Source organism: Mobula hypostoma, chromosome 2 (genome assembly GCF_963921235.1).
Source record: "Mobula hypostoma chromosome 2, sMobHyp1.1, whole genome shotgun sequence".
NCBI classification, from domain to species: Eukaryota; Metazoa; Chordata; class Chondrichthyes; order Myliobatiformes; family Myliobatidae; genus Mobula; species Mobula hypostoma.
The window spans coordinates 164,532,217-164,547,593 of record NC_086098.1 but is presented as its reverse complement, the minus strand read 5'-3'; the positions used below and the strand labels follow the sequence as shown (position 1 = coordinate 164,547,593).

At 48.6% G+C, this 15,377-nt stretch overlaps 1 protein-coding gene across 1 annotated transcript in view; it reads left to right on the top strand.

The window, feature by feature from the left end:
- LOC134342635 (DENN domain-containing protein 3-like) overlaps nucleotides 1-15,377 on the top strand; it is a 182,460-nt gene that overhangs the window by 31,157 nt on the left and 135,926 nt on the right. Inside the window, exon 2 of the mRNA XM_063040994.1 lies at nucleotides 10,263-10,405. Coding sequence (XP_062897064.1) covers nucleotides 10,263-10,405 — 143 coding nt within the window. The remainder of the gene's footprint in view (nucleotides 1-10,262; nucleotides 10,406-15,377) is intronic.

The following is a 15,377-nucleotide window of genomic DNA, read 5'->3' as shown; positions in this document are numbered from 1 at the left end:
GTATGAGAAGCCAGGCAGTGGTAATAGACGGTTGCCTCTCTGACTGGAAGCCTGTGACTGGTGGTGTGCCACAGGGATCAGTGTTGGGTCCGTTGTTTGTCATCGATATTAACGATCTGGATGGTAATGCAGTTTACCAGATCAGCAGTTTTGCTGATGATACCAGGACTGGGGGTACAGTGGACAGCAAGGAAGACTATCATGGCTTGAAGAGGGATCTAGACCAGCTGGTGAGATAGGCTGAAAAATGACAGATGGAATTAAATGCAAACAAGTGCAAGTGTTGGAGTTTGGTTGGACCAACCCAGGTCGATCTTGTATAGTGACTTGCAGGGCACCGAGGAGTGTGGTAGAATAGAGGGGCCTGGGAATATAGATACATATTTCATTGAAAGTGGTGCCACAAGTAGATAGGTTCATAAAGAAAGTTTTTGGCACATTGGCCTTCACAGACCAACATATTGAGTGCAGGAGATGGGATGTTATGTTGAAATTGTATAAGACATTAGTGAGGCCTAGCTTGGAGTATCGTGTGCAGTTTTGGTCACCTACTTACAGGAAAGATGTGAACAAAGTTGAAAGAGTACAGAGGAAGTTTACAAGGATGTTGCCAGGACTTGAAGACCTGACTTATAGGAAAAGGTTGAATAGGTTAGGACTTTATCCCTGGAATGTAGAAGATAGAGAAGAGATTTGATAGAGGTATACAAAATTGAGGGATATAGATAAGGTAAATGCAAGCAGGCTTTTTCCACTAAGTTTGGGTGAGACTGCAACTAGAGATCATGGGTTAAGAGTGAAAGGTGAAATGTTTAAGGGGAACATGAGGGGAAACTTCCTCACTCAGAGATTGGTGAGAGTGTGGAAGGAGCTGCCAGCGCGTGCTGGATGCAGGGGTAATTTCAACAGTGAGGATAAATTTGGATAGGTACGTGATGGAAGGAGTATGGATGGTTATGGCTGAAGTGCATGTTGATGGGACGAGGCAGATTGATGGTTCAGTACAGATTAGGTGGGTCAAAGATCAGATTTCTGTGCTATAGTCTATGTCTCTGTGCTTCTTTGACCCCTGTTGGGACATAGACCACTGACAGCTCACCAGAGTCCTGTGTCCTGGGTCGATGGAAGGTTGATAGACCCTGTGACTTCATATCCTTCTCCTCCCAGTGATGAGGTCCCTGGAGCTTGCGTTGGTGTTTCTGTAGCTCTGGAATTTTATGGGATAGGGTTGCTAGCCCCTTTCCCAACCATCCTCCATTTGCAGCCAACCGTCTATGGCGGAGTTAACCCAATCTATACCTTTCATCATTCGTGCACCTCTGTTAAGTCACCTGTCATCCTCACTGGAGAAATGAAGAGGGGTTGAAAGGTGGTGAATTGCCAGGACCCGTGGCTTGTGTCCGGGTCTTTGAAGGATAGCTGTGGAGATGCCAGATGCCTAGTTGACACTTTCCAGATTCCCTGGATTCTGGAACAACTGCACGAGGAGGCAAATGTAAACTGACTGGGAAAGGAAAGAGAGACTGGGGAGCTACAGGTCACAGAGCATGACAGTGCTGAGGGGTAGAGATTTAACTAGTGATAAGAATGTAGTAACGTACAGGGTGCAGTCGACTGAATTTATCACCGAGAAATCGCATTTGACAGGTCTATCAGAGTCTTTGAAGGCTGTCATGTGCAGAAAGGATGGGGGATTGCAGTGGATGTGGGACCTTTAGATTTGCAGAAGTGTGCCACACAAAGTGTTGTTCAACACAAGCACGTGAGTCTTGGGGCAAAATGTCTCCCAGGCCACCTGATGGGCTCACAGATGGGAAACAGGAGGGGTAATGGGGTGTTTTCGAGATGGGAGACAAGGACCAGGAATCAGAGCCACTCCTCCTTCTCACAATTAGTGTCAATGATTTGGATTAGAGGACCACACAAACCAAAGCAAAAACTCAGTAATCCGGTACGTGCAGCGTGTACTCCTTCCCCCTCACCCCCTTCTGAAGCCCATCATCCTACTGGGGCACAGGCTGCAGAGAGTGGCTCGCCAGAGTCCTCTGTCCTGGGCCAGTCATTCACATTATTCCCAGGTGTAGCCCATCTTCGGAGATCCTTCCTCTCCCGGGAATGAGACCCGTGGTGTTCCTGTAGCTCTGAGATTTTATTTGATGTGGTTGCTAGCCCCACGTCTAACCTTCTTCCTTTTGCAGGAGCCTTGGTAGTCCATGGCCGAGCTCCCACCACCCCCACCCTCACCAACTCTCGTATTCTGGTTTCTGCCCCCTTCCTGATGCTCCCTTCCTGTCTCAGCTTTATTCATCTCCACAGATGCTGCCTGACCTGCTGATTTATTTTCCCCCTCAACCCCATTCTCCTGCCTTCTCTCTGTAACCTTTGACACCATAACTAATTAAAGACCTAACATCATCCACTTTAGTGAATTGGCCCTCCCCAGGCAATGAATTCCACAGATTCACCACCCTCTGGCTAAAGAAATTCCTCCTCATCTCCATTATAAATGGTCATCCCTCTATTCTGAAGCTGTGTCCTTTGGTCCTAGATTCACCGACAGGCATCGCACCATAAGCCTGTTTTGTCAGTGACCCTCGCACACAATAAGACCATCTTCGGGTTAAGGTCCAATCTTCATTCCATGTCTGGGGTTGCACTGTGCCCTCAGATCCTCACTCTGGCACCAGCCAATTCTCCTGCCAATGGTCTGCATTGCTGGATGGAGCTGACCAATCAGAGGACCAGCTCTTCACAGCTGGTGGGTGGGTCCTGGGAGAGACCCCCTGAGAGGTGGAGACCTCTTTCCCGGGGTCTCTGAGTACCAGTGTCAGTCCTGTGGCACCTCTTGCCCAGGGTCTCTGAGTACCAGTGTCACTCCTGTGGCACCTCTTGCCCGGGGTCAATGAGTACCAGTGTCAGTCCTGTGGCACCTCTTGCCCGGGGTCTCTGAGTACCAGTGTCACTCCTGTGGCACCTCTTGTCCGGGGTCAATGAGTACCAGTGTCAGTCCTGTGGCACCTCTTGCCCAGGGTCTCTGAGTACCAGTGTCACTCCTGTGGCACCTCTTGCCCGGGGTCAATGAGTACCAGTGTCAGTCCTGTGGCACCTCCTGTCCGGGGTCAATGAGTACCAGTGTCACTCCTGTGGCACCTCTTGCCCGGGGTCAATGAGTACCAGTGTCAGTCCTGTGGCACCTCTTGCCCGGGGTCAATGAGTACCAGTGTCAGTCCTGTGGCACCTCTTGCCTGGGGTCAATGAGTACCAGTGTCAGTCCTGTGGCACCTCTTGCCCGGGGTCTCTGAGTACCAGTGTCACTCCTGTGGCACCTCTTGCCTGGGGTCAATGAGTACCAGTGTCAGTCCTGTGGCACCTCTTGCCCGGGGTCTCTGAGAACCTGTGTCAGTCCTGTGGCACCTCTTGCCCGGGGTCTCTGAGTACCAGTGTCAGTCCTGTGGCACCTCTTGCCCGGGGTCTCTGAGTACCAGTGTCAGTCCTGTGGCACCTCTTGCCCAGGGTCTCTGAGTACCAGTGTCACTCCTGTGGCACCTCTTGCCCGGGGTCAATGAGTACCAGTGTCAGTCCTGTGGCACCTCTTGCCTGGGGTCAATGAGTACCAGTGTCAGTCCTGTGGCACCTCTTGCCCGGGGTCTCTGAGTGCCAGTGTCACTCCTGTGGCACCTCTTGCCCAGGGTCTCTGAGTACCAGTGTCACTCCTGTGGCACCTCTTGCCCGGGGTCAATGAGTACCAGTGTCAGTCCTGTGGCACCTCTTGCCTGGGGTCAATGAGTACCAGTGTCAGTCCTGTGGCACCTCTTGCCCGGGGTCTCTGAGTACCAGTGTCACTCCTGTGGCACCTCTTGCCCGGGGTCTCTGAGTACCAGTGTCACTCCTGTGGCACCTCTTGCCCGGGGTCAATGAGTACCAGTGTCACTCCTGTGGCACCTCTTGCCTGGGGTCAATGAGTACCAGTGTCACTCCTGTGGTGGTTGGTAGAGTGCTTCATGCTCCCCTCCCCACACCAGGAGTCAATGTTCCACTGGTAAGCTTGCAGAGGGATTTGGACCAGCTGGAAAAATGGGCTGAAAAATGGCAGATGGAGTTTAATACAGACAAGTGTGTGATATTGCACTTTGGAAGGACAAACCAAGGTAGAACATATAGGGTAAATGGTAAGGCACTGAGGAGTGCAATAGACCAGAGGGATCTGGGAATACAGATACAAAATTCCCTAGAAGTGGCGTCACAGGTAGATAGGGTCGTAAAGAGAGCTTTTGGTACATTGGCCTTTATAAGTCAAAGTATTGAGTATTAGATTTGGAATGTTATGGTGAGGTTGTATAAGACATTGGTGAGGCCAAATTTGGAGTATTGTGTTCAGTTTTGGTCACCAAATTACAGGAAGGATATTAATAAGGTTAAAAGAGTGTAGAGAAGGTTTACAAGGATGTTGCCAGGACTTGAGAAACTCAGTTACAGAGAAAGGTTGAATAGGTTAGGACTTTATTCCCTGGAGCGTAGAAGAATGAGGAGAGATTTGATAGAGGTATATAAAATTATGATGGGTATAGATAGAGTGAATGCAAGCAGGCTTTTTCCACTGAGGCAAGGGGAGAAAAGAACCAGAGGACATGGGTTAAGGGTGAGGGGGGGAAAGTTTAAAGGGAACATTAGGGGGGGCTTCTTCACACAGAGAGTGGTGGGAGTGTGGAATGAACTGCCAGATAAAGTGGTAAATGCGGGCTCACTTTTAACATTTAAGAAAAACTTGGACAGGTACATGGATGAGAGGGATATGGAGGGATATGGTCCAGGTGCAGGTCAGTGGGACTAGGCAGAAAATGGTTCGGCACAGCCAAGAAGGACCAAAAGGCCTGTTTCTGTGCTGTAATGTTCTATGGTTCTATGGTTCTATGGTCTGCGGTCCTTACAAGGGAGCCTCCAAAACACAGAATCGCAGGAGGATGTAGAGGGTTGTAGACTCAGCCAGCTTCATCATGGGCAGTCCACCCCCCCCCCCACCAAGACTGGATAGCGAGGAAGGCTATCATGCCTTGCAGAGGGATCTGGACCAGCGAGGAAGACTATCATGGCTTGCAGAGGAATCTGGACCAGCGAGGAAGACTATCATGGCTTGCAGAGGGATCTGGACCAGCTGGAAAAATGGCAGATGGAATTTAATGCTGACAAGTGTGAGGTGTTGCGCCTTAGTAGGACCAAGCAGGGTAGGTCTTATGCAGTGACAGAAGGGCACTGAGGAGTGTGGTAGAACAAAGGGATCTTGGAATACAGGTCCATATTTCATTGAAAGTGCTGTCACAGGTAAATAGGGTAGTAAAGAAAGCTTTTGGCACATTGGCTTTCATAAATCAATGTATTGAGTACAGGAGATGGGCTGTTATGTTGAAGTTGTATAAGACGTTGGTGAGGCCTAATTTGGAGTATCGTGTGCAGTTTTGGTCGCACCTACCTACAGGAAAGACGTAAATAAGGTTGAAAGAGTGCAGAAAAAAATTACAAGAATGTTGCCGGGTCAAATGGACCTGAGTTATAAGGAAAGATTGAAATAGTTAGGACTGTATTCTTTAGAATGTGGAAGATTGAGAGGAAATTTGATAGCGGTATACAAAATTATGAGGGGTATAGATAAGGTAAATGAAAGCAGGCATTTTTCACTGAGGTTGGGTGGGACTACAACCAGAGGTCATGGGTTGAGAGTGAAAGGTAAGAAGTTTAAGGGGACATGAGGAGAAACTTCTTCACTCAGAGGGTTGTGAGAGTGTGGAATGAGATGCCAGCACAAGTGGTGCATGTGAGCTCGATTTCAACGTTTAAGAGAAGTTTGGGTAGTACGTGGATGGTAGGGGTATGGAGGACTATGTTTCCATTGGGAGTAGGTAATTTAAATGGCTTTGGGATGGGCTAGGTGGGCCAAAAGGCCTGCTTCTGTGCTGTATTTCTCTAAGACTCTATGATCATCGAGGACATCTTCAAAAGCTGGCTCGAGAAGCTGGCATCCATCACTACGTAGCCTTTCCACCCAGGACATGCCCTCTCCTCAATGGTGCTACAGAAACCTGTGAAGACACGCACTCAACAATTCAGAAACAGCTTCTTCCCCTCTGCCATCCGATTTCTGAATGGACAATGAACATTACCTCACTGTTGCTTTCCTGCACTGTTTGTTTGTTTATTGTGAGTGCGGATGAAGTGTCTCGGCCCGAAACATGCATGCTTTATTCCCTCCACTGAGTCACGCTCTCCTAATGTCCAGAGTTCAATCTGTCGGTCCGTGTTTGGACGAAGGCTTGGGAGCCCAAACTGGTCATGGGTGACCAGATTACCAGTGAAGATGGGGGGGGGGGGCGGAGGGAGAGTCAGAGAGAGAATGAAAATGGATCTGAGTAGTTAAGGTGAGCATTATTGAGTGAAACCATTGCTGTCAGCTCCCATCACCCTCCTCTGATGGAGAGCACACTGTTTGGGACTGCTAGTGATTAGCCAGATTGGATTCAGAGTTCAAAGGTTCAAAGTAATTTTATTAGCAAAGTGCTTATAATCAGCATATAAGACCTCAAAATTCTTTTTCTTGGGGCATTCACAGTAGATACAAGGAAATGAACAAAATGATAATAAATAAATAAGCAATTAATATTGAGGATGTGAGGTGAAGAGCGCATAGGTTCAGTGTTGGGGTCAGTGAAGTTATCCCCTCTGGTTCAAGAGCCTGATGGTTGCGAGGATTGGTCCTGTGTCAGTGAGCAGGATGTACATGTGCAATTTTCCACCTTTGTCAGGTAGATACATAGAAAACCTACAGCACGATACAGGCCCTTCGGCCCACAAAGCTGTGCTGAACACGTACTTACTTTAGACATTACCTCGGGTTACCCATAGCCCTCTATTTTCCTAAGCTCTACGTACCTGTACGGGAACACCTTGGCTGGAGGCACAGCTGGTTCTGTTGCATGCCTTCAGTGGCAGAACTGGGACATTGTCTGGGCCCGCGGCCTTGGCAATATCCACTGCTGTCGGCCAATATCACTGAACTGAAAATCCGTTTGACTGAAGACTAACGAATCATCTGCTTGTTAATTCTGGCTGCATGTGTCTTGTGCGAGGCTGTGAGGTGCTAGTCACTAAGGATACAGATGCTCTGGAAGTTCCTCCTCCTGTCAGGTGTCTGATTACCACTGGGGACCGAGGAAGGAAGCGCTGCAGAATTTTGAAACGCTGCCATGCCTCTGCTATGGGACTGCAGATCACTGTTCATTGCTGTACATACACACACACTCACACTCTCACACTCACTCTCTCACACACACACACACACACACACACGTCCCAGCTCACAGGCCACTCCCTGAACCAGGCTTGGCTCGTGCTGGGAGATAGGGTTACACTCTGTGAGAGTGGAGGGGAAGTGGTCACAGCCACAGTCTCTGAAGTGGGAACAGGAAGTGTCAGGAATAACCAGCCAAAACCTAAAGTGTTAATCCTTGCCATCCTGGCCCCAGTGTTCAACAGACCAGAATTAGGCATTTCCCCCTTTTATTATCCCTGTCAACCCCATTCTCCCACTTCCTCCCCGTAACCTTTGACACCACGATTAATTAAGAACCTATTAACCTCTGCTTTAGATGTACTCAATGACTTAGCGTCCTCAGCCATCTGTGGCAATTCAGCACTCTCTGGGTAAAGAAATTCCTCCTGATCTCTGTTCTAAATGGACGACCCTCTATTCTGAGGCTGTTCCCTCTGGTCCTAGACTCACCCACCACTGGAAACATCCTCTCCACATCTACTCTATCTTGGCCTTAGGATATTCACTAGATTTCAAAGATTCAATGAGATTTCTGCCCCCCCCATTCTTCTAAATTCCAGCAAGTACAGGCCCTGAGCCATCAAGCACTCCTCATATGTTAACCTCTTCATTCCTTGGATCATTCTTGTGAACCTCCTCTAAACCCTTTCCAATGCTAGCAAATCCTTTCTTCGATGAGGACCCAAAACTGCTCATAATACTCCGAGTGTGGCCTGACCAATGCCTTATAAAGTTTGAGCGCTGTATCCTTGCTGTGGTATTCTCATACTCTCGAAATGAATGTTATAATCACATTTGTCTTTCTCACCACTGACTAACCTGCAAGTTAACCTTTAGGGACTATTGCATGAGGACTCCCAAATCCCTCTGCACCTCCGATTTCTGAATTCACTTCTCATTTGGAAAATAGTCCACGCCTTTGTTTCTTCTACCGACGAGGGCCATTGATAAGTTCATGGCCTAAGTTAGAAGGAGTAAAATTTAGAAAACCTAGCACATTTATTTTTCAACATAGTCCCCTCCTACATTTACACACTTAGTCCAGCGGGTCGTGGAGCATACGGATCTTGGACCTCCAGAAAGTGCCCACAGATGGGTGATTGGTAAGTTCGTGGCCTAAGGTAGAAGGAGATGAGTTATACAGCTCTCGTTACATGCACATGCAGTTCAACTCTTTGAGTGAAAATGCAGAAAGTTTAAAGTTATTAACTCATCTCCTTCTACCTTAGGCCACAAACTTATCAATCACCCCTGCCGTGGAGGCTTTCTGGAGGTCCAAGATCCGTATGCTCCACGACCGCTGGACTAAGTGTGTAAATGTAGGAGGGGACTAAGTTGAAAAATAAATGTGTTAGGTTTTCTAAAATTGACTCCTTCTACCTTAGGCCACGAACTTATCAATCACCCCTCGTTAAGTGCATAACCATTCTCTTCTGTACAATATATTCTATCTGTCACTTCTTTGCCCATTCTGCTAATCTGTCTAAATCCTTCTGTAGCCTCTCTCCTTCCTCAATACTACCTGCCCCTCTAACTATTGTTGAATTGTCCGCAAACTTCACAGGTTCAAAGCTTCATTTTATTATCAAAGTATGTGCGCAGAATACCACTCTGAGATTCATCTTCTACAGATAGCCATAGAATACAGAAAAACCATGGAAGTCATTGAAGCCCCCCCCCACGAAAAAGAAAAAGAAACAAAACCCCAGACCCCCCAACCTCTTCCTTACACTAAAACAGATGGCCCAGCCAGAGCCGGACACAGCAGCTGAAACATCGCCATCGCACCCCTATCCCCCAAGCCCCTCCCAAGCAAAAAAAAACAGCAACAATAATATCAAACACCCAAACCCTCCTTCATTACATATCACCAATCCCCCAGTCGGCAACAAGGAAGAAAACACAGTCCAGACTAATAATCACATATGTCTTGGAATTTTGAAAACATCTTTCATCAGCACCGAGGAGAGCGACAGCTCGAACTCAGTCCTTGTGTGGGGCCTTCATCCACTGAGAGCAACCTCCGGCCTGTTGCAGCCTCCTGTGGGGAGTGACTCCCAGCCCAACCCAGGGCTAATGCAGGGCTGCCGAGGGGTCTCGGACCGAAATGTCGACTGTACTCTTTTCCATAGCTGCCGCCTGGCCTGCTGAGCTCCTCCAACATTGTGTGCGTGTTGCTCTGGATTTCCAGCATCTGCAAAATCTCTCTTGTTTCTGACGAGACAGCGAGGATGGGGTGACATGAGATCAGCCTGAATTCCAGATTTGAGATTGTTTAATGTCATTTCCAGTACACAAGTGTAAAGGAAAACAAAACCATTGTCACTCCGGATCCAAAGCAGCATAAAAACACCACCAATAATGAACACAATAATAATTTTAAAAAAACAATAAATATAAATACATAAGAAAGCTGTATAAATTGATTGTATGTCCATAATGTGACACCAGACTGTACATAAGGCGACTGACAGGAGGTGATAAAGTAGTGGTGCTCGGGGGTGTGAAGGGGAGGGTTAGTGGGTGGAGGTGTTGATCAGCCTCACTGCTTGGGGAAAGTGACTGTTTTTGAATCTGGTGGTCCTGGTGTCGATGCTACATAGCCTCCTCCCTGATGGGAGTGGGACAGACAGTCCATGAGCAGGGTGGGTGGGATCCTTCATGATGTTACTGGCCCCTTCTGGCACCTTTCTGTATAAACAGTATGCATTTGATGGTGGATAGTCTGGTGCGGGTGATGTGTTGGACAGTTTTGACGACCCATTGTAGAGACGTCCTGTCTGTCCTCTACCATGTGAGCATCGTGGTACTGTCCAACTTTCTAACTGGCATCCTGAGGTGGTGGGGTGCTGGGACCCACAGCCCAGGACTGACCCGGAGAGGTGGTTGGGGTCACTCTGGGTCAGGGTGAACACTGATCGGTCTCCCTTCCTGTCTCCAGCTACGGCACAGACATTCCGGAGGATGACAGAGGCGAGTGAGCTGGTGGCAGGAGATGCTGGCGCCCGGCTGCACAGCCACCGACTGCTCGACACGTGCCTCGTGGTCGGGCTGCGGCCACAGGCTCTCCGACAGATGGTGCAGGTAGGGTCTGTCATCGGGGTCTCTCACAGGTGGACCAGAACACACCCCACCTCCCCTCCCACTCACTGCCCCCTCAACCTCCACCTCACCCCCCTCTCTCTACCCCTCCCCTCCCTCCACCCCTCCCCCCCTCCATCCCTCCACCTCACCTTCCCCTCCCTCCATCCCTCCACCTCACCCCTCTCCTCCCTCCATCCCTCCAACTCACCCCTCCCCTCTCTCTACCCCTCCCCTCCCTCCATCCCTCCACCTCACCTTCCCCTCCCTCCATCCCTCCACCTCACCCCTCCCCTCCCTCCATCCCTCCACCTCACCTTCCCCTCCCTCCATCCCTCCACCTCACCCCTCCATCCCTCCACCTCACCCCCCTCTCTCTATCCCTCCCCTCCCTCCATCCCTCCACCTCACCCCTCCCCTCCCTCCATCCCTCCGCCACCCCTCCCCTACCTCCATCCCTCCATCTCACCCTCTCCCCTCCCTCTATCGTTCTAACTTACCCCTCCCCCTCCATTACTCTACCTCACCCCTGGGTGCTGAAGGTGGTGCACAGACAGTGGGTGCTGCCTTCTGGGTTTAGTTCTGGGGGGGAGGGGGGTTGAATGGCTTTGGATGGAGTGGTTGGACTCAGTTGTGGTTGTTCTTCCTGTGTCAGTGTAAACAGGAAGCCGTTCCTGACCGGGGCAATGTTTCACCGTGGGGCCTCTCCTCGGCTGTTGAGGTGGTGTTGCGCCCTGGGATGTTGCCTTTCTACCCCGGGGAGTTGGGGGTGTGGAACCTCCAGTTTCTGCAGGACCGGGGGAAGCAACAGAGGCCACGCCTCTGGCGCAGAGTCTGGCCCTGTGGCTCAGAAGGGTAGGGAAAGGAAGAAGGCAGCAGTAATAGGGGACTTGATAGTTAGGGGGTCAGACAGGCAATTCTGTGGATGCAGGAAAGAAGCACAGATGGTAGTTTGCCTCCCAGGTGCCAGGGTCCGGGATGTTTCTGATCGTATCCATAATATCCTGAAGTGGGAAGGTGAACAGCCAGAGGTCATGGTACATATTGGTACCAATGACATAGGCAGGAAAAGGGAGGAGATCCTGAAAGCAGACTACAGGAAGTTAGGAAGGAAATTGAGAAGCAGGACCACGTAGGTAGTCATCTCGGGATTACAGCCTGTGCCACGTGACAGTGAGTATAGGAATAGAGTGACGTGCAGGGGGCAGGGATTCAAATTTCTGGATCATTGGGACCCCTTTTGGGCCAGGAGTGACCTGTACAAAAAGGACGGGTTGCACATGAATCCCAGGGGGACCAATATCCTGGTGGGGAGGTTTGCAAAGGCTGTTGGGGAGAGTTTAAACTAGGATTGCTGGGGGCTGGGAACCAAACTGAAGAGACGGAGGAAGAGGCAGTTGGCTCACAAATAGAGAAAGCTTGGAGACAGTGCGAGAGGGGGAATAGGCAGGTGATAGAGAAAGGACGCACTCAGACCGATGGTTTGAGATGTGTTTATTTTAATGCAAAGAGTATTATGAACAAAGTGGATGAGCTTAGAGCATAGATCAGCACTTGGAGCTATGATGTTGTGGCCATTACATTGGATGGCTCAGGGACAGAAATGGTTACTTAAAGTGCCGGGTTTTAGATGTTTCAGAAAGGACAGGGAGGGAGGCAAAAGAGATGGGGGCGTGGTATTGCTGATCAGAGATAGTGTCATGGCTGCAGAAAAGGAGGAAGTCATGGAGGGATTGTCTACTGAGTCTCTGTGGGTGGAAGTTAGGAACAGGAAGGGGTCAGTAACTCCACTGGCTGTTTTTTATAGACCACCCAATAGTAACAGGGACATCAAGGAGCAGATAGGGAGACAGATTCTGCAAAGGTGTAACAATAACAGGGTTGTTGTGGTGGGAGATTTTAACTTCTCAAATGTTGATTGGCATGCCCCTAGAGCGAGGAGTTTAGATGGGGTGGAGTTTGTTAGGTGTGTTCAGGAAGGTTTCTTGACACAATATGTAGATAAGCCTACTAGAGGAGAGGCTGTACTTGATCTGGTATTGGGAAATGAACCTGGTCAGGTATCAGATCTCTCAGTGGGAGAGCATTTTGGAGATAGTGATCACAATTCTATCTCCTTTACCATAGCATTGGAGAGGGATAGGAACAGGCAAGTTAGGAAAGCGTTTAATTGGAATAAGGGGAAATATGAGGCTATCAGGCAGGAACTTGGATGCATAAATTGGAAACAGATGTTATCAGAGAAATCTACGGAAGAAATGTGGCAAATGTTCAGGGGATATTTGCATGGAGTTCTGCATAGATACGTTCCAATGAGACAGGGAAAGGATGGTAGGGTACAGGAACCATGGTGTACAAAGGCTGTTGTAAATCTAGTCAAGAAGAAAAGAAGAGCTTACGAAAGGTTCAAAAAGCTAGGTAATGATAGAAATCTAGAAGTTTATAAGGCTAGCAGTAAGGAGCTCAAGAAAAAAATTAGGAGAGCTAGAAGGGACCATGAGAAGGCCTTGGCGAGCAGGATTAAGGAAAACCCCAAGGCATTCTACAAGTATGTGAAGAGCAAGAGGATAAGACGTGAGAAAATAGGACCAATCAAGTGTGACAGTGGAAAAGTGTGTATGGAACTGGAGGAGACAGCAGAGGTACTTAATGAGTACTTTGCTTCAGTATTCACTGCGGAAAAGGATCTTGGCGATTGGAGGGATGACTTACAGCGGACTGAAAAGCTTAAGAGCTTAGATATTAAGAAAGAGGATGTGCAGGAGCTTTTGGAAAGCATCAAGTTGGATAAGTCACTGGGACCAGACAAGATGTCCCCCAGGCTACTGTGGAAGGCAAGGGAGGAGATTGCTGAGCCTCTGGCGATGATCTTTGCATCATCAGTGGGGACTGGAGAGGTTCCGGAGGATTGGAGGGTTGCGGATGTTGTTCCATTATTCAAGAAAGGGAGTAGAGATAGCCCAGGAAATTATAGAGCAGTAGGTCTTACTTTAGTGGTTGGTAAGTTGATGGAGAAGATCCTGAGAGGCAGGATTTTTGAACGTTTGGAGAGGTATTGTATGATTAGGAATAGTCAGCAATACTTTGTGAAAGGCAGGTTGTGCCTTATGAGCTTGATTGAATTTTTTTGAGGATGTGACCAAACACAGTAATGGTAGAGCAGTAGATGTAGTGTTATGGATTTCAGCAAGGCATTTGACAAAGTACCCCATGCAAGGCTTATTGAGAAAGTAAGGAGGCATGGGATCCAAGAGGAAATTGCTTTGTGGATCCAGAATTGGCTTGCCCACAGAAAGCAAAGAGTGGTTGTAGACGGGTCATATTCTGCATGGAGGTCGGTCACCAGTGGAGTGCCTCAGGGATCTGTTCTGGGACCTCTACTCTTCATAATTTTTATAAATGACCTGGATGAAGAAATGGAGGGATGGGTTAGTAAATTTGCTGATGACACAAAGGTTGGAGGTGTTGTGGACAGTGTGGAGGGCTGTCAGAGGTTACAGTAGGACATTGATAGGCTGAGAAGTGGCAGATGGAGTTCAACTCAGATAAGTGTGAGGTGGTTCATTTTGGTAGGTCAAATATTTTGACAGAATATAGTATTAATGGTAAGAATCTTGGCAGTGTGGAAGATCAGAGGGATCTTGGGGTCCGAGTCCATAGGACACTCAAAGCTGCTGTGCAGGTTGACTCTGTGGTTAAGAAAGCATTTGGTGCATTGGCCTTCATCAATCGTGGGATTGAGTTTAGGAGGCCGAGAGGTAATGTTGCAGCTATGTAGGGACCTGGTCAAACCCCACTTGGAGTACTGTGCTCAGTTCTTTTCGCCTCACTACAGGAAGGACATGGAAACCATAGAAAGGGTGCAGAGGAGATTTACAAGGATGTTGCCTGGATTGGGGAGCATGCCTTATGAGAATAGGTTGAGTGAACTCGGCCTTTTCTCCTTGGAACGATGAAGGATGAGATGTAACTTGTAAAGGTGGAAAGATGATGAGAGGCATTGATCATGTGGATAGTCAGAGGCTTTTTCCCAGGGATGAAATTGCTAGCACGAGAGGGCACAGTTTTAATGTGCTTGGAAGTAGGTACAAAACAGATATTGGGGTAAGTTTTTTATGCAGAGAGTGGTGAGTGCATGGAATGGGCTGCTGGCAACAGTGGTGGAGATGGATACAATAGGGTCTTTTAAGAGACTCCTGGATAGGTATTTGGAGCTCAGAAAAATAGAGGGCTATGGGTAACCCTAGGTAATTTCTCAGGTAAGGACATGTTTGGCACAGCTTTGTGGGCCGAAGGGCCTGTATTATGCTGTAGGTTTTCTATGTTTCCATGACTCCAACCCTGCCACTTCTGGTTAAGAGCAGCTTATCCAGTCATTCATGGTCCGTGATTGCTGTCTCACCATGGTGGATGGGGTGGGTGGCGGTCCCAGCTTCCAGTGTGGACAGAAAGAATTCACACACAGTCTGAGCCTCACCTTCAGAACAAACTGTCTCCTTATTACAAGCTGATAAAAACGGGAGTTACGTGAGCTAGAATGAATGCTCTGTCATTATTCTTGCGCCGTTCCTTATCTACCTTTTGCTCCACTATCTCTACCCGGCCTACGCAGTGTGTACATAGAGTGAGGTAAGCCGTCTGTGGTGTCAGCCTTCACTACTGAGGCTCAATGTGAGTTGTGTGCAGTTCCTTGTTTATCTGATGTCCACAATAGGAAGCTCCTATCCTGGAGTTTTATGAAGCTATCGCTCGGCTAGTAAACAGACGTGAGTTCACTCTAGTTCATGTTAGCCTACAGCTTGTACAGTTTTAGTTTGCAGTTCACTTGAGCCTACAATTTGAGGCTCAGGCCGGTTGAACCTGTTGCAGATTTTCAGTGCCTGGTAGGCCCCCCCACTTTATTTCTCCAGTGCACACTCATCCCCACCATCTGTCTCTGCTGTGTTGCAGAAATGGGAACTCAGTGTTCCCTGCT